The sequence below is a fragment of the Drosophila obscura genome, unplaced genomic scaffold, assembly GCF_018151105.1.
Source record: "Drosophila obscura isolate BZ-5 IFL unplaced genomic scaffold, ASM1815110v1 contig_9, whole genome shotgun sequence".
In the NCBI taxonomy this organism is placed as follows: domain Eukaryota; kingdom Metazoa; phylum Arthropoda; class Insecta; order Diptera; family Drosophilidae; genus Drosophila; species Drosophila obscura.
Window position 1 is genome coordinate 3,872,064 of NW_024542883.1, and position 26,117 is coordinate 3,898,180.

At 42.6% G+C, this 26,117-nt stretch overlaps 3 protein-coding genes across 4 annotated transcripts; 1 reads left to right on the top strand and 2 right to left on the bottom strand.

Moving 5' to 3' along the window:
- Positions 1-1,239: 1,239 nt before the first annotated feature.
- LOC111078018 (lipase 3-like) lies at positions 1,240-3,820 on the bottom strand. 2 transcript variants are annotated; one of them, XM_022372551.2, is made up of 4 exons: positions 3,458-3,820; positions 2,730-2,907; positions 2,312-2,667; positions 1,240-2,063 (listed from the first exon to the last, which is right to left on the bottom strand). In XM_022372551.2, exons 1-4 carry the CDS (start codon positions 3,680-3,682, stop codon positions 1,512-1,514), a joined length of 1,311 nt encoding a protein of 436 aa, XP_022228243.2. In that variant the 5' UTR covers positions 3,683-3,820; the 3' UTR covers positions 1,240-1,511. The 2 variants fall into 2 exon arrangements, with proteins under 2 accessions (XP_022228243.2, XP_022228242.2); XM_022372550.2 differs by having other exon boundaries at positions 2,306-2,667; positions 3,458-3,819.
- A 14,101-nt stretch (positions 3,821-17,921) lies between these two features.
- On the bottom strand, positions 17,922-19,610 carry LOC111078001 (leucine-rich repeat protein 1). Its single transcript, XM_022372526.2, has 2 exons — positions 18,940-19,610; positions 17,922-18,880 (listed from the first exon to the last, which is right to left on the bottom strand). Exons 1-2 carry the CDS (start codon positions 19,510-19,512, stop codon positions 18,167-18,169), a joined length of 1,287 nt encoding a protein of 428 aa, XP_022228218.2. The 5' UTR covers positions 19,513-19,610; the 3' UTR covers positions 17,922-18,166.
- Positions 19,611-20,198: 588 nt separating this feature from the next.
- Positions 20,199-25,021, top strand: LOC111077999 (long-chain fatty acid transport protein 4). The gene is made up of 4 exons (XM_022372524.2): positions 20,199-20,417; positions 22,631-23,260; positions 23,333-23,534; positions 23,605-25,021. The coding sequence occupies exons 1-4, from the start codon at positions 20,311-20,313 to the stop codon at positions 24,544-24,546; spliced, it is 1,881 nt and encodes a 626-aa protein (XP_022228216.2). The 5' UTR covers positions 20,199-20,310; the 3' UTR covers positions 24,547-25,021.
- Positions 25,022-26,117: the final 1,096 nt, after the last annotated feature.

Sequence of the window (26,117 nt, forward strand, 5' to 3'; positions counted from 1 at the left end):
CCTTGACCCGGTTGCATTGCCTTGCATTGACTACTCACGACAATCAGGGCAATTAATATGCATAATATTGTAAACTGTTATTGTTTAGAATGTATTAAACAAGTTTTTATTGCCGCTCAATGGTAACTAGAAGTGGAAATAGAACAAACTAACAGGGCGGATAAGGTCGGGCGAATTTGATGTGAAAGCTGGAAAAATCAAATACTAGTTAGCTATTAAATCACACAAAATTGAACAAATCTGACGCTAATCACAGTTGATATGTTTTGTAATTGAAACTGCTGCTTATACTGAAATTAAGCTATTACCTGTTGTTCTGTTGTCTCTGTTTGCCCAGAGAGTTCTCAGATGTTAACAGACTTTCCTCAGGTTAGCAGTGTAAAATGAATTATTTCTGCTGGAAACTGTTCTCAACAGACATTTTACTCGCTATAACTATGTAGAAAGGGATTTTTCTCACCATTACTCTGTTCCTCGTTTTCCTTTAAATCCTATTATGCGTATAGCTCCTCCCTGAAACAAAGTTGTGAACTAGAGTTGGGTTCTTTGACTGTCGTTTGAATACGATGTTATGTACATTGTACATATATCCAAAACGAAAACTTACAAAAGATAAAATCGCACAACAGCAGGAAAAACACCAACAAAAAAAAGGAATTTGAAAAAAAGGCTAGACCATCCATATTGTCCTGATACAAGTCTAACTCCTTGTGCAGCCTTGCACAGGATATACAAAATATATATTTACACATACAAATTTATTTCTGATGGTCCTTCTGCAATTAAAAATCATATTTTTAGTTTATATAATATTTTTTTTTTATTCTTGGGACGTAGGTTGCTATTTAAGTTTCTGGCCTAATTATGAAAAACACAACTTAGGCGTCTGAAAATGGTTTTATTGTTTTAAACAACATTCTCTAGGAGTAGAAAGTCTTTTTTGAAACATTTGAACCTATTTTCAAAAACAGACAACTTTTTGGGCACTCTTTGTTGCGTAAACCTTTTCACATGGATGTTAAACACATCTTTTAAAGCACCTCGATCGTATTTTTGGAAAATTTTCTATTTTTAAATTTTGCCGGTTTCCACTAAGCTGATCTAAGCATTCTTGGCTTAAAAAGCCACCTCAAATATGGAAGAATATCTTGACAAATACATTTTCATGTCTTAATTTCAATTTTTGCCTGAGATGAATTTTTGATTTATCGTTAATCGATATCAAACGTGGTCGTACATGAAAAAGTTATATGTATGTTTTATTTATAAAACTCCAAACTTTTCTATGCAACTGACCATTTGGTCCCAGTACGACCAGAAGTGACCTAGGCCAGAAACATAAATAGCACCCCTCGTATTCGTATATGTGTGTGTTTAGCATATTTACATAAGTAATCCAAAATAAAGTATATTAAATCCAAATAAATACCTAACTAGCGCTGACACCCACCCTCTTCATACTGTAAGTATTTAAACTAATTTAGCTTATGCTAGGCCACATCGATAGCCCTTCAGATAACAGAGTTCTCTTGACTTCGCATGTTTTCCAGCATTCGATCCCAGAGCAATTCCCTCCCATTGATGGCCCATATGAAGTCCAGGTGGTTGAACTCCGGATCGTCGACCAGATACTTTGTCACGACATTGGGAAGCTTGCTATGCAGCATTTCCACATCTTCGGGAGGCGCCAACCAGTCGTTTTTCCCGTAATAAAGCGCCACCTTGGCCCGGACATTCTCCAGCTTGTATGAGGGGGGGTCTATTGTGCCGTAACGCCAATGGTTCCTCAGCCATCCATAGTCGAACTGTCTGAAGGCCCCAGACCTATTTAGCTGGCCAAAGTGTTGCATTTGCTTGGTAGAAGCTCCGGCCGGGGAGTGGCCCACAATCACCGGGAGCATCGTCTCGTTTAGTTGCAGCTTGTCGAATCCAGTGGTGAGAAAGATCACGTTCGAGCAGATCTCCTTGGTAATGGTTGTCTCGTCGCAAATGATCCGATTGAACATGCTGATGAACTCGTTCTTTGGCAGAAACTCATGCACGCCAATTAGCTTAAGGATCACCTGAAAGAAAGAGTCGAAAAGTGAGTTCTTTGAAGTAGGACTACGAAGAGGAATGTGGATGGGAACAAAAGAAACGTTAAGGCTTGGAAAGATGTCGATTCTACATGTAAATCTTGCTTGTAATATTGATATGGATCAACAATATTACACACACATTTAAGCTATCTTTCCGCAGATCTATTCCCATGCAAAAACTAGCTGTTCTTCGATGGGAATCATAGGAATAGGATGGGGTAACTTACGCTCACCGATAAATGCCACTCGGCCAGGAAGTTGACGACAGGACTCCGGCAATGCTTCAGAAAGGCCACTGGCGCCAAAGCCTGCATAAAAACGATCTTATCCATATACTCGGGTCGCTCACTGGCCATGATCCAGAAGACGACCGAGCCCTGGGAGTGGCCAATGTAGTGCAATTGACTGACCCCCGTGTGGTTGAGTACATAGTCGATTGTGCCTGGTATGTCGTGCTTGCCCATCTCATGGAACGTAAAGTCCCAGAACTTGGCATGGTGAGTGCTGTACTTGACGTGGTTCCTGGAGTACGTGTTGCCGCGGACGTTAGCCATCCAAACATCGTAGCCCTGCTCATAGAGCAAGTATCCTTTGAGGGGGAACAGCTCAATCAGAACGGGATGTGCAATGGAGAGAGCCACAGCTACTTACCCAAGCCTTTGTTGGGTCCCATCATCACCCAAGTAGCCGAACTATCCAGCAGGCCATGCACCAGGAGCACGGGCATTGCTCCGGGACGAGCGATCCTGTGAAGAGTGAGTATGTAGCCGTCGTCTGTCTCCACGGTATGGCTCTCGGCTGGATAGCCATATTTTTGTATCAGATGAACCTGAAAAAAGCGAATTTTAACCCGAGGATCAAGTACCGTACTTGTAAAATATTTTTCTATGTTTAATTGATTGCTAAATTTGCATGATGATAAAAGATCGGATACTTACGGAGACTTTACAGACTATTACAGACTTTATTTTAATTACATTTACATTTTTTAATTTCCAAGTCGGAAGAACACTCGCATTGATCTTTGTCACGTAAAAAAAAAGTCCTCACCTTTCGACTAGACAATAAAATTATAAAATATGAAAATAATATATATAAAAATATAAAAGAGTTTTTGAGTAGTTTTTTTAATCGGAAATAACTGTCAATTGTGTTGCGTAGTGCACTTTAGGCTTGAACATTTTACAATGCTCACATCCATGTCGTCATAACGCCAGTTAATAATAAACACTTTCGACGAAAATATAATGATGATCAAATGATGCTTAAATCCCACCAATCATTCGCAAATCTAACTGTTTAGAAATTGTTTTAGCTTCTGTACAACGTTTCTTTGAGAGTATCTTAATTTACAGTTTAGTTTGTTTGTCATTGCTTACCGTGTCCAAGTGCGAATCTTCCAAAATATTGGGATCCACATCGCTCTCTATCCGCAAGTTACTGTCCCCGACTATCGAGCGCCCCAGCCAGGTGGGGGATTTGAATTGGACATTGAAGAGGGTGAGATTGCCTAGCACCATTGACAAGCCAGCGCTGATCTCCGGCTGGACCAGGCACAGGCATAGGGCGCTGATGAGCAGGTTCGCTGACGACGATAATGACATATCTGTATCTGTATCTGTATGTATCTTTCGGTTCTCTCTCTCGCTCTCTCTATGTATCGATGTGCGGTTAGGATGTGGCTGGCTCTGTTAGCTGCGCTCTGTTCGAGTCACAAGTGTCGACTGACGGCAGTTTCAATTTGCAAGCGACAAAGAAACTTTCTGCGAGAGAGAAATTCGACACTTCCACACTCGATTATGTATATGTCTGTATGTACATCTGTATGTAGTAGGGACCTGGCATGTACTTGTACTTGTTGGTGTATAATAATTTCAATGGAATTGAATCACCAAAACAGAAATATTGGTCAGGTTCGGCGATAACCCCGGTTGGCTGCATTCGTCACTAGCTGATAAGCCGCGACGCAGAGTCCGGCTTGAATCGATCTTGACTTTGACTCCGCTTAGGCACGAGACGTCAGTCCGCCCCTCAACAACAACTGAAGAGGTTTTTTTTGTATTCGATGGGGGGCCTTGGCTGCCTTGCCCAACCAACAAACAAACAAGTCAACATGTTGCCAAGCCAATTGATTTTATAATATTGTTTCTCTCTCTAACTCTCTCGACTTCCCACATATACTATATATGTATAACAATTTGTTGCTAGATGGATGGGACAGAAACGAATTATAGATTACATATATTTATTACAGACACGCTTTTACATATACATATGTTGTATATGTTGTCCATCAACATGTATTATAGGGTATACCCATTGGTCCAGCCTACCCAACACTTGACCCAATAATCATAATCTTGAAAGTGCCCATTCCCAGCTGATTAGAAAATTATAAATAATGTTTAACGAGTGAGTAAATTAATTCTAGTAGAACAAAGTCCCCATCTTAAACTATCAATTAGATTTTCAATGCCTCGAAATAATTTTGCGGGACAGACTGAAAATGAACCAAATTATTTTTTCTGCATAATTCAACAATATAATATCCAGTATCCATATCCAATTGAATTGAAAAAAACCCATTCCTAGTTTTTGATTCTATTCTTAGACTTGAATAGTTTCCACCTTTATCATTTACTCATTGAAGCGGAACCTCCCGCAAACGTATGTACATACGAGTATGTAACTGTCCAGGCCACTCATTAAATTACTCATTTATTGCCCACAAAATAAAAAGATTACTTATTTACTATTTCCTGATCAAAGTTCAATTAACTACGCTAGAGTGGAAGCCGAGTAGGCATTATTTGCTGTCATTAACAAATATGTACATTAGGCTGGGCCAAAATTTTTTTTTCGAATTTCAAATGGGACACCCCCTTGTGTTGTTACCTTCGATTTAATAGTAATTTACATGTTATTACTTTTTTTTTAATTTTTTAGAGGTTACCGAATTTAAAAAAAAAATTTAATTAAGAAAATTAAAAAAAAAATTTTGCTGAATGAGTTGGATAATTGGTGAAATCTATCGCATATATATTGATACCATTCATATCGTCATTAATCAGTTATTGGGAGTAAAAAATCTTCACAAGGTTTTGCAAACTAGTTAACTAAATATATCAACCTCAGCTGAACTTCTTGATTTTCACCAATCGTTAATTTTACAACAGTAACTAAAAAATAAAAATACCTTATTAACAATATGAACTAGTTTCTAAGATTCAATATTGTTTGAAAAAACCGACGAATTCAATTTTTTTTTTATGTATATTTAACCAAAAAAGTGTATTTTCTTTTCGGGTAGCAACCCCCAAACATAAAACTAAAAATTAAAAAAAAAATTGTATAATTTTATTGAACAACAAAGAGAGGGGCCAAGAAAAATAATCAAATTTGTTGGTCAAATTTTGGCCCAGCCTAATGTACATACATACATATATATGTATGTATGTACACAATTTATCAAACTTTGATAGGAGCTTGATAGACGAAAAAGACCCGAGATCGGACACACGAATCGTATTTAATTTTAGAAATATTTTATTTGCTGGCGGTAAACAATAATGCAATAATAGATGAGCCAGAGATATACGAGAAGAGAGGAGAGAAACGCAGCTGGATTGGGAGTCTGCCTTATCGCACTGCACAGCAGGGGGAGTTGAGTGGAGCTAAGCCCGAGCTCGAACCGAGTGTTATTCAATTATTAAGTGCAGCGCTTATTCTGCATTTAACGAGCAAACAAACACATGCCCAGGCCTACCCAGAGATACATATGTACATACATACATATGTATGTATATATATTGTATATGAATGTATGTACATTGTACATTTACGGTGGCGGCAGCTACTGCTGGTCTGCTATAAATCCATATGCAAAATAGCACAAACAATGTGCAGTTCATTAAATGAGCTGTTGAGCATAAATATATAAATTTATGCATGTTATTCCCCCTCGAACTCCCCCCATCAACCTCTGCAATGTCAGCCGGTTCGTTCGAACGGACGACTGCATTATCATATGAAGAGCGTTTCAGCATGAAACTCGTTTTCGGGTCTAGCAACATGCTGCCACCCATAGATGTTGCTGAGAGCTAATCAAACTCCCTTCTGGACCATCCGATGACATTTGGAATAGGTTTTCACATTATTTACACTGCGGTTAGTTTTTAGGGAGGGCAATCGAATGCAAATATCCGAATTCCCAAGCTAACCACTCGATTCGATGACATTTTTAGCCTTTGAATAGCCCTCTGGGTCGTTGGGAGCCGTCACCGCAGGCCGCAAACAATCGACTGACGCAAAGAGTGGCATATTGACTCCAAAAGTTAGATTCAAACTTTTAATAGTTCCGAAAGTTCAAAGCAGAAGAGAGGGAAGAGGACGAACTGGTAACATTTTTGCGAAATATTTCTTTGAAAATAAGTAAAATTGAAGGAATAGGTGAGCTGAGCCCGAGAGTCGTGATATCATAAACGTCAATGGGATTTTTACATGTTTGCTGCCGATAAAAAACGCAGCAGATTCATATTTCCCGATAATATAAGTAGGTAGTTAATAAATTCAAATTGGAAATACTCAAGTCTACTATTCAAAAGCCGATGTTCAGACAGCATTTAAAGTTTTAAGTATTTAAAAGTTACATCAAATCTTTACCGAGTTACAAAAAAATACTTTTGAAGTGTGGACAGCACAGACTTGAGGAATCGAACTCTAGGAGACCGACTCACCGACTCAGACGTTTCTTTATTTTGGTATTTTTAAATACACCTATAAAATCTCACATTGTAGCAACAAGTTGGTTCTTAACTTTAATGTACAATACTTTAAGAAGGAGAAGTTTCGAAGTAAAATACCGGAAAATCGGCCACTTGAAAGCAATGAAAGAGCGACCTACTAAACACAAGAAATCAATGTGAGATTGCCAAAAAATGCGGGCGTCTGAACCCCTGGGAATCAGTAGGGTGAAGGAGCTCCCCCACGAGAAGACAAAATATTGCAAATATTCGAGTCTGAGCCGTAAGTGCTCAGTGTGTCAATGTGGCAAATGTATCTGTGTATCTTCACCTCGTTGCTAACCCTCTGAACACGTACTCGACGCCCGGCACTCGTTGCTCGGATCAATTTCCAGAACAAGATTTATGCGCTTGCCAAAAAGGGGCCATAAAATATTTATTGTTTTCGAGTTGCACGGCCCTGATAAGCGGCAGCAGCATCCCGATAAGCATGAGGGCAGCAGAACAAAGAGCAACAGGAACAAGGGGCTAAGTAGCCCGTACCAGGACCCGGCTCCTTATCCTGTAATGCGATACGAGTTGGGTGAGCAGGGCAGAGCCGTGAAATATTACCTTTAAATAAGAATTTATTTTCATGCTAAATTCGAAATTAAAATGAGAACACGCTGCATATCCCTTCTATCCCTTGAGTACAACGGAGAGCACAGAAATCAATTTCCATTACAAAAGACCAATCAAAGAAGAAAGCATTTTCGGACTTGAAATCTTTATAATCAGGAGGCACGTAGTTCAGTGCAATTATATGTGCTTCAAGTTGATGACTTTCTAAAGGTAATAACATTGTTCCAGTGTCTTTCATGAATCCACATGAAATGAACCATTTGAAAACATTACATTTAAGATGTTTCATTGCTTCAGTATTTGTGCAAGTGCACAACAAATATTTTATAGAGATTCGCTGAAATTTTAAACATACCTACAATGTATGTAATTTCCGGTTGTTCCAGACTTTACTTTTTAAAGCTGCCGAAGAGTCACAGCAAAAATATTTATAACTAAACTTAAACTTAAACTTAAACTTAAACATTTTGCATTCGGTACTGTATACGGATAATTGAATGTTATTACGTTCATTTTTATCTAGGCTGAAAAAGTAAAAGCTAATTAATGTATAAGCTAACTTTTTGTTTATAGAAATCAGTAAACAAACTGACTTTGATTTCAGCATGTTCCAATTGGCTTATTCTAAGCTAAATCCCAACAAGTATTTAAGATTATAAAACTCTATTGAAAGCAATCCCTTTTTAATGACCAATCCCGGGAATCCTTTGTTCTTTATAGCCTCGTTCAGCTATCATATAAATTATTCAGGTAACTGCTCTCTTTTCACAACGTATACATTTCCGCGCATACATATGTACATACATATGTATTTGTACATATATGCTATTCAAATTTTCAATTCCGATTCAATGTGTCTGTGCTTAACTTAACCCTTCAGGGGCCGCAACATCTGCAGCGATTTATACAAATAATTAACTGTCAACTGCAGGCAGCAGTCAGCAGTCAGCAGGCGGAATTTTCCGCATTCCTTCCCCTTCCGGCTAAGCGACACCTTGAGGGATCAGCAACAACAGGAGCCACTACCACTACCACTCCCGACTCAACTCAGTTGAAATTATAGGCAATTTTCGCCGGCATTCCGAAAAATGTGAAAAATGAAAAATATAAATAAATGTTGATGATTGTTTGGCAGCATGGAGGCAGCTAGAGTGACGGAGGGCACAGGGTGATTTATAAAAATGTGCGAGAAAAATGATTTTTGCACGCCTCAGAGCAGTTGACAGGCTCAACCATCAGCCATCATCCAGGAGCCGTGAGCCCTGAGCCATCATCCACTGCTGCTCCTCTCGACTGCCGAAGTCATTAACTCGACAAACCGCGTCGCCGTCAGCAGAGCAGCCAGGGATGGCAGGCGGGACTCGTGAGATTTGACATTTGAGTGTAGAGTGTCGGGCACTAGTAAGACGAGTATGACATTTATTGGATATTATACAAATTCCACGTTAAGAGATCCGAAAGTGAACCAAATACGTATTACAACATTGACATTTTTTTGAGGTTTTTTGGAAACTCATCTGTCTGTCAGTTACTATAAATTTCGTAACTAAAAGATGTAATACCCGACACACCTATACATACATGTGTTATGGAAATAATCAAATTATGAGAATAATCGGCATGTCGGTTTACCTATCGGAAGCGGTACGTATCCCCATCACCATTTCTGACGTGGGCGTCGATGCCGGCAGAGGCGAGTTATGTGTAAGTGGAGCGGAAGTGCACACATACACAGCACACACAGCCTTTGTGGGTGCTGTGGCGTGGTCGTGGGCGGGGGCGGGGGAAGCGGTGAGGCAAAGGCAACTCGAAAAATGTTAAGGCATTCGTTATGTCAACAAGCAACAATAAGAGAGAGTCAGAAGGAGGGAATGAGAGACTGCTGAGAGGGAGAGGGAGTGGGAGAGGGAGAGGGATTCTTGTTAGGCACATTACATCACTCATTTTGAAGCAGGCCTGTGCATGTCCGTGCCTGTATTTGTGTCTGTACTTGTATTTGTGTTTGTAATTGTAAGTCAGGAGTTTCCTAACGACCAACTTGCCTCTCCTCCTCTCCTCTCCCTCTCCCATTCCCCCCTCCATACTCCGCTCCGCTGCACCGTTCTGCTTATTTTTTTAATGAAGTGCAGCTCCTGTTTCTGCAACAGCCCCCCCTGCCCATCCCCGACCGCTCTTCGCTTGCAACTGCAGCCAAGCGACAAATGCCGCGCGTTCTCATTTCCTCAAACGTCTCGCCATCTCTTGCGGTGGATTGGATGCAGCACCGGGAGGAAACCTGCACCCGGACCCTTCTGCGGGGAGCTCGCTCTGCGGCCTCTTCTGCTTTGTGGCACGTTCATGGTCCCATTTTCCTGTGTTCTGTTTTCGCCCTTTGCCTTTAAAGGTATACAAATCTCTTGCTTCGCTGAATGCTAAGTGCCAAATGCGTTAATTGGGCATTAAAAGGAAGTTTGAGGGGGGTTAATAGTAAATGGGTTTGGGGTAACCATTTTATGGTATTTTGATATATATTGTATTGTGTGTTAAATGTTTTTCCAAGTGCAGGGTCAGTAATCCGTATATTTTACATATGTAAATACATACATATGTACATATGTAAATTTCACATACGTATTATGGTGAACTTATTATACAAATTTGAAATTCATAGTTTTTTTTAAGTTTAATATTAGATAATTAAATATAGAATAAAAATAACAATTACAAAAATATATTTCATCCGTTACATATTGACTTCTGTAAGTTATGTACATACGAGGAGAAATTGCTATGATAGTTACATCCTAGTAACCTATAGCTAGCTCAAATGACTGGCTACATAAATATGTATGTAAGTTTGTAATATATCCCCGACACGCGGTTGCCACACAAAAATATCAGAGCACTTGAGCGTAAAGAAATGTATCTCCAAAATTATTCTCTTCATTAATTAATGGTTAATTTCTTATGTGTTTCTCTCACCCCCCACTGCACTAACTTGCGTCCTCTGTGCTTCGTGGACAATAACTAACGACCTTACAAAAACGAATTACGTCGGCTTGTACCTATATTTATCGTAATTAATCGTAATTGTAAACAAATAATTTGGCGCCCAAAAAAAATACCTTTCCTCTGAAACAAAATATACATTTTTAAGTGCTTAAAGAACTGAACCAAAAAATAAAGCAATAAAAGTTGTCTGGTAATAGAAGGACGTAGTTTATGGTATTGAGACGTTAATTCTTTATAAAATATATGTATTTTTAGTTTTAATCAGTTCAAAGGAAAATATTGCAGCAAATATTTACACCAGAGGGTAAATTTAGTTTCACGTTGCATCCTATACGATTAATCCCCCTCGAAATTGTTTCTTGAACTTCACACTAGGGGTCGCACCCCCAGAAAGCAATTCCCCTGCCCACATTTCCACCCAAAGTTAGGCTGCCGACCGCCCAGCTCGGCACCGCCATCCTGAGCATTGTCTTTCCACCTGTGTCACCTGCTGGCTCAATCAACTAATAAACTCCCCGAAGCCGGCGGAGACTCCAAAGTGATTATTGATTTAATTACACATCAAAGCAGCAAAGACGATCAACAGGGGGGAGGATGGGAGTCTTTGCAATCAATGTACCTATGGGGGAATCTTCGTCATCTGCTGCTGTCGTCACTGTGCCGGAGTAATAAAATGCTAATGAATTAATTTGCGCTAGAACTTTGCAATAAAGTGACTCTTCCAGCTCCCAGCCGTGGTCTTTTCTTCCCTTGCCTGTCCTCCTTCGTGAACTGCTCCTGGTACATTATTAAATATCTTCATTGGCCCAAAGACATTCGGGCAAGTGCATTAAATTTAATGAACTCTTATTACGTTGGAGCTGCAAAATGAATTATGCATTTAATATTATTATTAAACATTCTGCCAACCCATCAAAGCCAACTCCAAATATTTTATTTCGTTAAATTTTAATCGTTTTCCTGCCTGTTTGCACAGGGGAGCTCTTCAAATTGAATACATTCCCTAAATAGTTGCATTAAGCAAATATTTCGAAGGGTGGCCAGTCCCTTTGAGAGGCAGTTAGATGGGGATAGGAGCCAGAGTCACAGTCGCAGTCGGAAGCAGGCAAAAGCAATTTCCTAGTCACAGATTTGATTTTGTTTGCCCAAGCGATGCGGCATGAAATCGTTTGCCAAATGCCGAATGCCACAGCGCTCAGATGTATCCCAGAGATACATTCGGCTAATGAAATGCACGCTCTGCCCGAGTGGGCCACAGGGCCACAGGCCTGGCAGGGCTGGGCAAATAATCAACTCTGGAGCATCAACAATAAGGGGCCATTGAAACAGACGGAACGCCGGCAAGGAGCTCGTAAAAAACTCACCAGCCGATAAAAATCAAAGGGAAGAATCATCCAGCAGAAATTCAATACAATGTGTAAAGAGTGGGACAATATTTGAGTCGACTGTTTGCTACCTACTATCATTTTCGGCTTTCAGATATCTCTTTGGGAGGCTGTTAGGCAATGCTTGACCTTGTTTTGATAAATTTATGGACAGAGATTGATGTTGATGGAATGGCAAACCCACCAAATGCCAAAGTCTCATCGGACAACAGCAGTATTTTAGCATGAATGAGACAGAAAATGTTTCATAATGGCAATGAGTCGATTGTACCCTTTTACTTCCTGACTACCCATTAGTATATGGAAACTCGCCTCCGCTGACCGCAAAACAAACTTTTTGCGTTAGATTTATGCGGCAATATTTTGCTTTGAAATCGGTTCGTGGCCCAGCACCACCCTCAATTCGAACCAGCATCCACCGAAAAGGGAGGGCACAAAGACAAATACAAATACACGTACAACCTGTAGCATTCATCCGCATCTCTGGGTCTCGGTTAAACTTGAGTTGTATTTACATTTTGCGCTTGAACGCATTTTTATCTTTATCTCTTGTGGCAGCCGAGTGGCTGCCAGAGGATGGATGAGGGGAATGGATTGGAGTGGAGTGGAAAGGAGGGAGTATGCTACATACATACATTTAAAATTGAAAATTGATTTTTCCAAATGTATTCGCAATTCTTTGTTGTTTGACTAGAATTTGATTTGCTTTTGCGTGGCTCGACGTGCTGGCTGGTCAATTTTTTGCGATTGATTTCGCTTCTGCCCAGCGGACAGATTGGAAAACGTTCCCCCGAAGAGTTTTTATGATAAACGTTGTGGAAGGAAAAAGTGGGATGAAACTAAGCACTCTCAGATTCCCCATATATATTTAGGTATGTATGTATGTAAGTGCGTCTGACTGAGATTCAAATTTTATGTGGCATAACAGTCAGGATTATTATATCCATAGAACCCATATATGTAGGAACCTTTAATGGCATGATCGTTTACGATAAAAGAAAAAAACAAAATGCACGAGTATCTTCGAAACGGTAGGCTAGTTACACGGGGCACGATTGAGCGAATCTCTACAGAATCAAAGCTTTAAAATCGAAAGAATTTGAAACGTAAAGGAACTATATCGACAGACAAACCCAAACAAAAATGCCTCAACCCGGAGAAACAGCATTCTCAGCTGTACAAAAATCGATTTATGTATGTACTCAAGTGGCTTAAATACATGCCGCATTTATATTTGCACAAAAGATACAAGTGCACAATAAATACTTTTTAGTTATGTTCTCCATAGAATTCAACATGGAATTATAATTCATTAGTTATCGTCGTTATTTAAAGTCTCCTTGGTTACATCCCCAATGATTCTCTTCTCCAAGAATTTACCTTCGATGTTCGTAGCTGTGAGTCGGCCGGCCCTGTTCTTGGCATTCTTGTTCCCCTTTCATTCAGCTTTTCTTTCAGCGCACCTTTAACTTTACATTTAATATACCCTTCTGGCCAAAGTCTTGAAGGGGGTCGGTCTATTGATTTTCTTTATTCCTTATCTTGATTTGATGTACCAGTTAGCGAGTGAATTTGAAATAATATTAAGACAAATATAAAACAGGAGCAAAAACCTTGCACCATAGAAGCCGGTCATAAGCCTATCAAAACGTTTTTATTAGACCCCTGCACGCGTCTGGGCGACAAGCCCCCACAGGACTGGCAGGGTGTTCCTTTTGGGATTCCCCCACGCGGTCGACGACAGTTTCGCGTGTGTTTGCACTTTTCCGGTCGTTTTTCTAGCTTTGAAAGCGACTTCTAGGCCTCTGATTGCCTGCCGCCATTTGGGGGATGTTGGTCTTGTGCCACAGAAATTGATAGCGGACGACAAATCATACCTTGAGACGGAGTCAGATGTGGTGCTGGGGCCGGGGCTTCACTCTGGGGGTGGCTCTCCGCTCTGTGGCAGCTCCAAGAGTCCCGAACCTTGTTTGTCCTGCTAATGTGGTGGCTGTTGCTATTGCTGTTGCCGTTGCTGTTACTGTTGTTGTTGCACAATTTGCCGGCCCGCTAATAAAATTTGATAAGCTAAAGTGGAGCAGAGCCAGACGGGGCACATAAAATGTTTACCCGCTGCACGCAAATTGGGGATAAATTCACTCCCCGAGTCGTCTCCGTAATGCAGGGGGAGTGACACAGCAACAACACCCAGTGATCCACCATCCTGCCCCATCCGACCCCCCTCCAACTGCCCCATCTCTACTCTTCCCAGCAATTGCAAAGTTAATTTGTGCATAAAAATGTTGCCAGGGGAGTCATCTGTTGGTGTCTGTTTGGATCAGGCTCTGGTCTTCCTCGTTGATTAGCCATAAAAATGTGTTCGCAGAATTTTTTCTCTCCCTCCGCTGCTCCCTGACCTCTTTGATTTATTCCAATGTGCTTTGATTCGAGCCATTTCATCGTATTCTATTTGATGGTGCCTTGGCCATTTTGGTTTGATGCATGCGAAATGCATTTTTGATGACGGTTAATGGAGTTTTTACTGTCTCTGAGCGTGGACTTTATGGGGAAGCTGGGGGACTTGTTAAATTTCCGTTCCCTTGCCTGACTTGGCACATTTTTTTTGGGGCGCTCTTTTTTGTTTTAGGCTGGGCCCAGTGCCAATGATTGGGGGTTGGTTTATTTTATTAGACATGATGGTGCCGGAGGGCAGACATGCAAAATTTCGAAACGTTTTTATATGCTCTGGATGGTTTATAACGCATTTTGAGACGCATTTTTCATTTATGACCGTATAAAATATACAAATTTGTAGCACACTTTTCAGAGCTTGTAGCTTAAAGGGGAGAACGGTTCTTGGAATTGATGAAGATTTCATGGAAATTGTGTATGCACCTACACTTGGCAATCTTAAGAGGAATGAAAATACGAATAGCGCCTACAAATATTCCAAATGGCATCAAATTATCTTCTGTCTAATGTGTTTCCGAAAAACAACCATGGATTCCGATACAGATGTATCGGTATCGGTAATCAGGTAATGTATAATGTTGAACAGTATATTTTACTTGGTGTTTATATGTATTTGTGTGATGCCAACGATGATCAAATAGTTTATTTATTCTAGACGCTGAGAAGCGTCCAGGGAATTCACATTTTGAATGATATGGGGCTCGCTATAAGAAAAAGTGGTCACAATATATGAATATACTCGTACATACATATGTACATACTCGAATGTACAATAGGTACATATATTTTTTATTTTTGTGAGCTATTTGTTTTTTTTTTTTTCTTTTTTATTGGCACCATAATTTGTTTTTAGAAATTCCGAAACGAGCAACCAAGCTCCATTCCATTGTTCAATATTCATTTCGATCAATTGTGTGTATCGCTACCAATTATATCAGTGTGCTTCCATTAACGCATTGCCTGTGTATTTCATGGGGTGCTGGGCAAGGAAGGGAGACTGCAAATCGGCAAGTAAAGCAAAGTCACGCCAAATATTTGCCTACACATTTACGAGTTAGACACACATTTTCACACAGGGAGAGCGACAAAGTCAGGGCCGGCAAAAGGACAACGTTTGAACAAACACGCACACACATGTCTCTCTCTCTCTCTCTCTCTCTCTCTATTTCATACATCTGCATAGCAAACAAAAACGAAAGCACACGAGAAGAGGGGAGAGGGGCACTTAAATGCTGCTCAAAATTGGATTTGGGGCAGCTTAGAGGAAGACGCTGCCCCCCGCTTTCGCACTCCCAAATGCTGATAAACATTTTTATAGTTAGGCCCAACATTGCCACAAGTCATGGCTCATCCTTTTCCGACTCTATCTCTTCATCTCTCCGTCCTACTCGTCTTTTGCGCCTTATTCCCCAGCTGCACATTAAAGCTCAGCAACACTGTGGAAAAGAGCGGCGGTATCACTGTTTATGCTTATTTAAAAAAGTGGCAGCGCTTCCAAGTTTTGATTTGATAAAGCGAAAGAAAAGGAAAGGAAAGCTAAGAAAAGGAAGAGGCCACAGGACATGTAGGTGGATGTGGATGTGTGTGGGAGAGATGCAGAAACAAGCACAGTGGGGTGAGTAGGCGCGCTTGCTGATAAAAAATAATCGTTTATGCAAGTCACATACGCAGCGAGCTTTTAATAATAAAAACAACGAGCTTCTGTAATATGAAAACAAACCCAGAGACGTGCAGAGACGTGTGCGTGCCAATGTCTCTATGAAAGTGAGAGGGGACCGGAACCCCAGAACCGTTGTAGCCACAAAGTTCCCTGTCCCCTGGGGGCTGGGACCCCAGAGCTCGTCGCCCCGGTTGGTGAACCCGGTTGGCACCCACAGGCCTCGCTGCCAGCCGGTGGGTCGTCGTGACCAGCGTTGCACATACATATATAGTACATACTTATGCACATAGTAGTCATTTATTGCTACATAATTGAATGAAAATTGCATGAGAGACCAAAAATCAAATCAACAAAAAACCAAAAACAAATTTGATTAATTTCTAAGTACGAACGAATTTTCAATTTTCAGCATGTTACAAAATATACGTATGTATGCACTGCATTGTACATTGGATGTTGATATGCAATAACTGCACCATTAAGTGGAATAATTCGATCTATAGTTGCTGTGCGGCTTAACACACCAAGCATTTTTCTACGATTAACTAAGGTTGGAAGGTTTATACAGAGCATATTTATAAAGGTAAGGCGGCAATCTCACACCTGCAGCCCAATTGAGGCAGCAGCAGCTCTTTTTTGAAGCACAATACATAGCGCCGTGCCGACCCCTGGGCTAATTTAAAACCAAGATCATCAAATAGTAAATAGCCAAGAATGGGCTGGACCGATGAAATGTCATTAATTTCAATTTCAAGTCTTAAGGTGTAACATATTTGCACAACTCATACATACACACACACATACATGAAGTTCTCGAGAGAGTGCTAATACTGAGGGCTGGTCATTAATAAATAGTGTAAATAGAAAGGGACCTAGACGGCTGCCTTGTGGTACTCCAGAACCTTGACAGGTGAAGAGAGGCAGAAGATAGAAATCCATCTCAAAAGTTTGGCCGAAAAGCTTCAATCAGAGCCCCTTCACGTCGAGACGAATGGCCATTTCTAAAGGTTGTGTATCGACCCACCAAAACTTGGAAACTAACGATGTTCAGGATGTAAACACAGTACTCTGTGTGAGACTCTCTATACGTAACATACCAGAATCCCCTCCCCCATCCTACAACAGGTAGGAAACGTAAGCCGGCAAGAGTGAAGAACAATGGGGAAACCCAAATACTGGTTTCCAAAGTGAAGGCTAATATCTGTGAACTCCCGTGATCCTTCATAAATTTAAGCATTTTTAAGGCTTCAAATAAAAAAAACGAGAAGGAACGTGTGAGTCGCTTCTGGGGACGCGACTCTACTTATACCCGTACTCAGTCAGCATATACATTTTTGAGCATATGATTATTTAGAATTAAAAAAAAAAAATTATTTTACATTTAACATTTTTTTGCTACATCTGTTATCTACATATACATATATTATGTATATTCTACATCTAACATGTATATTCTACATGTACCATTTAGATTCTACATCTCCTCCGCTAGGGGTTGCTCGCGCACTGAACGCGGCAGAGTGTGCGAGCGAGAAGGAAAATGAGTTGCGTTGTCGTTGGCTGGAGGGGGCGGGGGGAAGCAACTGAAAATTAATTTCTTCATTCTGGCTATAATTATTATAAGTATCTTTAAAATTGTGCCTGCCACAGATTTTCGTCCTTTGTGGGGGCGGAAGGGGGCGGGGCGAAATTTTGAAATACACTTGTAGCAGTGTGATATCACATGAGTCTGGAAACCAAATTTGGTTACCCTAACTCTTATAGTCTCTGAGATCCAGGCGCTCAACAAGACGGACGGACGGACGGACGGACAGACAGACATGGCTATATCAACTCGGCTATTGATGCTGATCAAGAATATATATACTTTATGGGGTCGGAAACGTTTCCTTCTCTGCGTTACACACATCCACTTTTACCACAAATCTAATATACCCCTTAACTCTTTTTTGAGTACGGGTATAAATAGATTGGCAGCTAAAATCATTTAAAATTCCATTTAAATGCGTTTTTATTGAGAACTGACTTAACAATGTGATGGAGTGATGGAATGAAAAATTTGGAACAGGAAAAAATACTAAAACATAAATAAGAGCTCCATGTTTTTAAGATTAAATTGAAAAAAATATAAAAGGCGGGTATAAAATATTACATAGATAATGAAAAACGTGTAATAAACTTTAACTTTACGTTAAAACTTAATTGAACACAGAAAAATTGGATAAAGGTATACTCCAGTCAGGGAAACATAAGGGCAAAGAGGGCCTTCAGCTGTTGAGAGGCGCTGCAGTTGGGGCCACATATGACCACATCCGCGTAGATCTGGTGCTCACGGCTGTAAGTGAGGTTCTTGATGTTGGTGAACTTCGGCTGGATGACGCGCTGGAGGAGATCTTCCTTGCGCAGGGCATAGCAGATCTTTCCGCATATGCATTTGGGAGCCTCCGAGATGAGTTCGATGAGTATGGCAGGCACTGAGTCTACCGACAGTGGCAGCTTGTAGTTGGCGACGGCTCGAGCTGCCTGCAGCCAGAGCGGCTGTGGGGTATTGCTGGCCGACAAGCGCTGGGCCTGTAGCTGAGCTGCCTCGGCATTGAAGCCTTGGAAACAGTTTCCCCACACGTCCAGCTGGTCTATGTGGAGATCCTCAATTGCTGCGGGCAGGGATTCTAGTTTGTTGCTGCACACGTGCAACGAGCGTAGACCCTGTAGCCTTCTAATGGCGAAGGGCAGGCGAGTCAGCTGGTTGTGATTCAGTTTGAGCGAGACTAAGCGTTCAAACTTAACCAGAGCAGGTGGGAAGTAGGTCAATCCATTGCTCGACAAGTCCAGCTCGCGGAGAGACTGACTTAGCTTCGTGCCACGCATCCAACACCAGTCATTCAACTCTCCCAGACAGTTGCCGCTCAAGTGCAGTGTGGTCAGGGATAGGCGGCCCAGCTCAGGAGGAATCTGACAATAAAAGAAGAACAATATAAAAAGTACACGCTATGCAAGGTCCGGTCACCCACCTTGGTCAACTTGTTCCCCCCGACATCCAGCGTGGTGAGGTTGCGCAGCGTGCAGATCTCAAAGCTGAGCTTAACCAGCTGGCTGTTGTTAATGCTCAGGGACTTGAGGGTGCGCGGGAAGCCCTTGATGGGGTATTCGCTGCGCTTGCTGACGACCATCCTCTGCTGCGGCTGCGACTTCTGGGGAATGGCCGTGGCGGCCGCTATGTTCAGTCTTAGGTTAATGGCATCCTTGCCCTCCATGCCCAGCTTCAGGGTCTGTAGAAATCCCTTCAGCTGTATGGGATCACATTTGATGAGCAGGTTCTCCGCAGGCTGATGGAAGCCAATAGTGGCCTTTCCGTCCAGAATAAACTTTGTGTGCACGGCTTGTACATTGTCCCGCACCTTGTACCGGGTGCCGGTCTTGGCCTGGCCGCTGAACAGCAGCATTTCCAGCTCCTTTTTCGTGTTTCCATTGGAGTCAGACGCGCTCTGCTTGTAGCCAATGGCAAGTGTCGACTTTACAGGCCTAGGAGTCCGATTCGCTTGCGTTGTGCGGTTCACCACCTGAACTTCGCATAAGATTTTCATGACGAGTGAGTAAACAAACAGAAAAACTATAATTTATGTCTAAACAAAATTTGGAAATAATAATAATAATATGCTGCTGGAGTTGCCAGCTTGGTTGTACGTCAGCTGCGTCTGAATGGCGTTGCCACTGCTGACCTATCTATCTCTGTTTTGGCGCGTGCGCTGGTTCAGTTTTACAGGAAAGCTCAGATGCAGCAAAACATTTTGCAAAAGTTACAAAACCAAAACAAAAGATTGCATTATATACAGTATTTGTTGCAATAGTTGCTAACGAGAGACGTAACTACTTTTGAAGCGCATGAATATGCTATTCCGCAAGGTTCGCCGACACTTTCTGCCGTTTTACATGTTCAACGGGTTCTTGTGACAACGCAACGAACACCGTTATAACTTATTGCGTTATAGCAAGTACAACAGCAATAATGGCAATCAGAGGCGAGAGCTCACAGTAAGTGATTGTTATATGGTGCAACAGCGTCTTACCAGCCTTTAACTCTGCTTTAATTTGCGTTCATTAGTACAACAGCGCACTGGACAACTATGTAAACAGCAACGTGATAATAAACATAGATAACTGCGCGCCGTTCAGCACCAATGTAAGTGGAAATTCATATTATCCGCTCAAAAAACTGATCGCTGCATTATTCTTTTTCCGCTGATCTGGCAACCCCACAGATCACAGCTGATCGCCCTCTAATATCACAACGGCGCGAATGCTTTTTATTCATCTTTCGGCTTTTTCGCGCGACGTTCGCTTTTGGTCTGGCTTTAGTCTGCGTCATCTTCGCGCTACAAACAATGGGCTGGATTTTTGCGGTGTTGATAGCGCTTGTCGCGCTGCTGCTGACGAGGCCAGGCTGGCGCTGGTTCTACATAGCGGGAGCTACATCCAAACGGGATTTAATGTGAGTCTAAATGGACGTAGATGTAGTGGGTGTTTTTTTTTTCCTGTGGCCTCCCCGTGCTAGGCTGATGCTGATGATAAGTTTACAATACCCGCCCCAACTGGTGTGCATTTCAATACAATTCAGATTCTAATGTGTGTTTTCCTTTGTGAATCCATTGAGGCGCTGTTGTCTGACCGCAAGACCGACCGCATGAGAAATCAGACGAGTGTTAGTACTTTGCCCATTGTACCGTGTGCTGTGTGGCCACATAGAAAACTCGTTTCCCGTTTATTTGGGTCGCCGTCTCCAGCAGCCAGATCCAGTTTTTGAGGAAAACTGTAAAGAGAAAACTACATTTGCGCTGAAGTTTTCATCTTCTGTTTGCTTAATTATGATTTTTTTTTTCATAAAATTTCTAATAATATACGTTACAAGTTAGTCCCCATCCAGTCCATTGACTTCTTCAGGTTCAAGGTCGACATAGCCATAGCCCCGGCCAAAAGAAACAAAATTCACTTTTATTTACCATTGGATCCGTACGATCGTCATCGAGCGTCCCTGCCGCATACTAATTTTTCGGGTGCGTCAGGCGGAAGCCTCACTGGCACAGTTACCCATTCGATATACATATTAGCGACTGTTCTTGAAAACGTACACCCAGGCCAGAGCCAGCTACTAATCGTACAAAGTCAATTAAAATGGCGGAAGTGTCGCCTCAAGCTTAGCTTTTCGGGGTTTGTGTTTGTTTTGAACGACTAGCTAGGGCTGGCAGGTCAAATTCCAGCTGCGATCGGTGGAAATTTCGGACTCAGCCGTGAAAATCTCTTTAGATTTGTAGTCTTTTGTTCATGTTTAGTTTACTCAGCGTTTTTCGTACAGCACAACAGACAGATCGAGTTCCATGCCAAGGCCAGCATGCTGAAACCGACTCATACCCATACTGTTCCACACACAGCAGATTCTTAAGATCAACATCAAGTTTGGCCGGACAACCTTGGGCAAGTTTTGGAGCGGCTGAAACGGTTGCTGCCGAAGTTATCTCCGAACAAACATGTTCGGCAGTTCCAAAAATAATAATAACAAAAAAACTAGCCACTCGAGGGGGGTCATAAGGCCTGATTAAAGCCTTTTGGAAAACATGGCTAATGAACGCAAGTAATCCCAATCTTATCGATATGCTGGTCGCTGCTGTCTCTCCAGCAGTGCAAAGTACGTCGGGTGCACAGCGAATTCAAATTGGGATCGCCTAAGCGTTCGAGTTCCAAGTCGAGTGCAGAGTAGTGTAGCCCAGCCTATTATAATATACAGCCCCAATTAACCTACGCTGGATAGTGTTATTCGCGAGCTTAAGCTAAAACCTAATAAGAGCGAGCCATAAATTAGAAATACTTTACCGTTTGCATATAGAGCATATCGAATTGGTTTTTATCGTTAGTTTGAGCAGATTTTCAGACCGGAAACTTTGCCTTCAAAACTGTATTCTGGAATACTTACTGCACTCGTATGTGCACTCGTATATGCACTCTCTTTTTTGTATAAACATCTATTTGAAATTCAGACCTGTCACTGCTGCATGACTTTAGGTATCAAGTGCAAAGTTCAATACAAACGAACTCTTCTAAGGCAAGCTCTAGTTAGAGCCCCCCGGTGATTGGCTGGAAGCCTTAGTTGTGCATTCCTTCTACTATGACAAGGTTAACCTGTATATAATATGTACATACAGATTACTACAGTACTACAGATTGTTCTTATCACAATCTGGCCTATATAAATTCATTGAATGTAAAGAAGATTTAGGGTTATTTTAAATGGATTCATAATTACAGCCTGTTTCCACATCATACATGTTGAGGTTCGTCTCATTTATCGCTCTCAGACAGACTCGGCTCCTACCCAATGACTATGTGTACAGCCTTGACATCACTTTGAACCTTCCATTGTCTGGCGTAGCCATAATCCCCATCCAGTGGCCTCCGTTCCATTGCAGATAGTCCGGGCTAAGTATTGGGATTGGGTTTATCGCGGCGATTTATCTCAAATCGCCTGGCTGTTGCGCCGTGCAGTGCGCTTGTCGAGCTGCGATTTCGATGTTGCTCTATTTTTATTACTTTCAACCGTTGACCATAAAACATCGCTATCGATAGGAGAAGATACTACGAGTGCGAGTGCGAGTGCCAAGTCGTTGCTTAACGTCGCTAATCTGCCTTTTCCCCTCTTAAATCCCACTCCAGTGCCTTGTGGGCCTACTTCAAGCTGCTGCGGTACACAAAGCGGCATGAGCGCCTCAACTACACGGTAGCGGATGTATTCGAGAGGAATGTCAGGGCTCATCCCGAGAAGGTGGCCGTTGTGAGCGAGACCCAGAGGTGGACCTTCCGGCAGGTGAACGAGCACGCCAACAAGGTGGCCAATGTGCTGCAAGCCCAGGGGTACAAGAAGGGCGATGTGGTGGCCCTGCTCCTGGAGAACCGCGCCGAGTATGTGGCCACCTGGCTGGGTCTGTCGAAGATCGGCGTGATCACACCGCTGATCAACACGAATCTGCGCGGTCCCTCGCTGCTGCACAGCATCACAGTGGCCCACTGCTCTGCCCTGATCTACGGCGAGGACTTTTTGGAGGCGGTGGCTGATGTCGCCAAAGATCTGCCCTCCGATCTGATCCTCTTCCAATACAACAACGAGAACAACAACACCCAGACCCAGAAGGACATCAAGCTGGCCAGGAATCTCAATGTTTTCTTGGCCACAGCCAGCAAGCAGAAACCGAACAAGACGCAGGTCAACCATCACGACAAATTGGTCTATATCTATACTTCCGGCACCACAGGACTGCCCAAGGCGGCTGTTATCTCCCATTCGCGGTGGGTATCTCAGCTTGCGCTCTTCTGAATTATATTTGCATCCATAAGTGTGGGCTTTTTCCACCCATGTAGCTATCTCTTCATCGCCGCCGGCATTCACTACACGATGGGCTTCCAGGATGACGACATCTTCTACACTCCCCTGCCGCTGTACCACACCGCTGGAGGCATCATGTGCATGGGCCAGTCCGTGCTCTTTGGCTCCACGGTTTCCATCCGCAAGAAGTTCTCGGCCTCCAACTACTTCGCTGATTGCGCCAAGTACAACGCCACAGTAAGTCCTGGAGCTGAGCCCCCTTTGAGCACAATCTTAAGGCTATAATGCTATACTATATGATCTCTAGATTGGGCAGTACATTGGGGAGATGGCCCGCTATATACTGGCCACTAAGCCGTCGGAGTACGATCAGAAGCATCGTGTGCGCCTCGTCTTTGGCAATGGACTGCGGCCGCAGATCTGGCCGCAGTTTGTGGAGCGTTTCGCCATCGCCAAGGTGGGAGAGTTCTACGGGGCCACCGAGGGAAATGCGAACATCATGAACCACGACAACACTGTGGGAGCCATTGGATTCGTCTCGCGGATTCTGCCGAAAATCTACCCGATCTCCATCATTCGCGCCGATCCCGACACTGGTGAGCCCATAAGGAACAAGGACGGGCTCTGCCAGCTGTGTGCCCCCAACGAGCCGGGCGTCTTCATTGGAAAGATTGTCAAGGGCAATCCGTCGCGCGAGTTCCTGGGCTACGTGGACGCAAAGGCCTCGGCCAAGAAGATTGTTAAGGATGTCTTCAAGCACGGCGACATGGCCTTCCTTTCCGGGGACCTCTTGGTGGCCGACGAGAAGGGCTATCTGTACTTCAAGGACCGCACCGGCGACACCTTCCGCTGGAAGGGCGAAAACGTCTCCACCAGCGAGGTGGAAGCCCAGGTCAGCAACGTGGCTGGCTACAAGGATACGGTTGTCTACGGCGTGACCATTCCCCACACCGAAGGCAGGGCTGGCATGGCCGCCATCTACGACCCCCAGAGGGAACTCGACCTGGACGTCTTTGCCGCCAATCTTGCCAAGACTCTGCCCGCTTATGCGCGGCCCCAGATTATCCGTTTGCTGACCAAAGTGGATCTGACCGGCACGTTCAAGCTGCGCAAGGTGGATCTCCAGAAGGAGGGCTACGACCCCAGTGTGGTCAAGGACGCCCTGTACTACCAGACGTCCAAGGGACGCTACGAGCTGCTCACGCCCCACGTGTACGCGCAGGTGCAGAGCAACGACATTCGCTTTTAGTTTCTCCTGGAGCCACTGCTCCTGCCCTTCTCTTCCAAGAGGGTTTCACCTTTTGCCGATATGCTGTTAATTAATTTGTAAGCTTCCCGCGAGTCGACTTAGTCTTAGTTTGAAAACCCTGCACTGGAGATGGGCCACTAGGCGAGTATATTGACGTTTTTCGGGAATGGGATATATCCCCACTTACCCTTCCCTGCCAACATTGCACATTGTTGTAGGCAATCTTTTATACTGTAGTAATCTTAATCGATAGTCTGAGTCTGGTATACGCATTTTGAATGTTTTTAGCCTGCTAAAGAACCTTGTTAAGTGCAATTTCGTTCGTCTCTTATTATTAGTCAGTTTTACGTAGTGGCATTACACTTCCATTCGCGCTGCTTTTCGCCTTTGCCTCTGTACATACGAGAGAAGCTTTGTCAATGGCGAACACGCCTATGATGCTTCAGTATCAAATAAAGTTTGTTTTCTTCAACAATCATTGTATTTAAATTATCAGCTTACGAGTCTGTGCGTACTGCCGGGGGAACTCGGCGGAACGACGACCGACCGACCGACCCTTCCCCACCTGCATACAAATGCGCTACTCAATTGGCAGCGCCAGATCACGACACCGACAGCTGTAGATGCTATATGATATAGACGAATGCGTTGACAATGCGAATACATACCCATACATACATGTTATGTAAATTCATATTCGAGCTTGTGTGCGAGGCAAACTTGAACTCTGCTGGCATTCAGATTCAGAGTGCAGCCAAGGCATCCCCGCTAATGAGACGATTGTATAATCCGCACCTGTGATTCATGATACATACATAGTTCTAGTAGCTACAGCCTTTAATCAGCTTTAATCTAGCATGACGTAGTACTAGATCCATGTTCTAGTCTCCGATAATTTGATTTAATAATATACGATAATATCATAGAGTTCTCAATGTATTCTAGCGTAATCGCTAAACGGCCATAGCGAAAACCGCGATGAAACAGCCGGCAATTAAGTGGTAATTATATTAAATAAAGGTGCACGCTCCAAACAAGATATTTACCCAGCTGGCACGCCCCATTAATGGCAGGTCAATCAGATATGCAACTTACTAAGTAGGAATTAATATTAATTCGATCTTATTTTGCACTTTTTGGATCAGAAGTACATGCACACGAGTATGTACGTCTCTCCACCATTGTATTTAGTCTTATAACGAAGATATTATATTCAAAGGTAGTAATATTATATTCCAATATAAATATGCAGAAATGCAGAGGAAAGAGTATTGTATAATCAATACAGAAATACTTTAAGTGTGTATGCATAAAAAGTACATTGTGAAAGATTTATGTATGAATATCTGTTTACATTGGTTGGGAGTCAACAATATTGTGTAGTGATAATCCAAAACTGTTTTTTTGAAAACGATGTTACGAGCAAATTAGATTTTTCAGATAAATTAACTTCTGTATGTCCGGATATGTTCGACTAGTTTTAGAGTAGTCGAACAAGCTAAGCGCCTATTGAGCTTTAACAGTAGTACATATCAGCAAACCGATTCGATTGTGTTATTATTCAATAAATA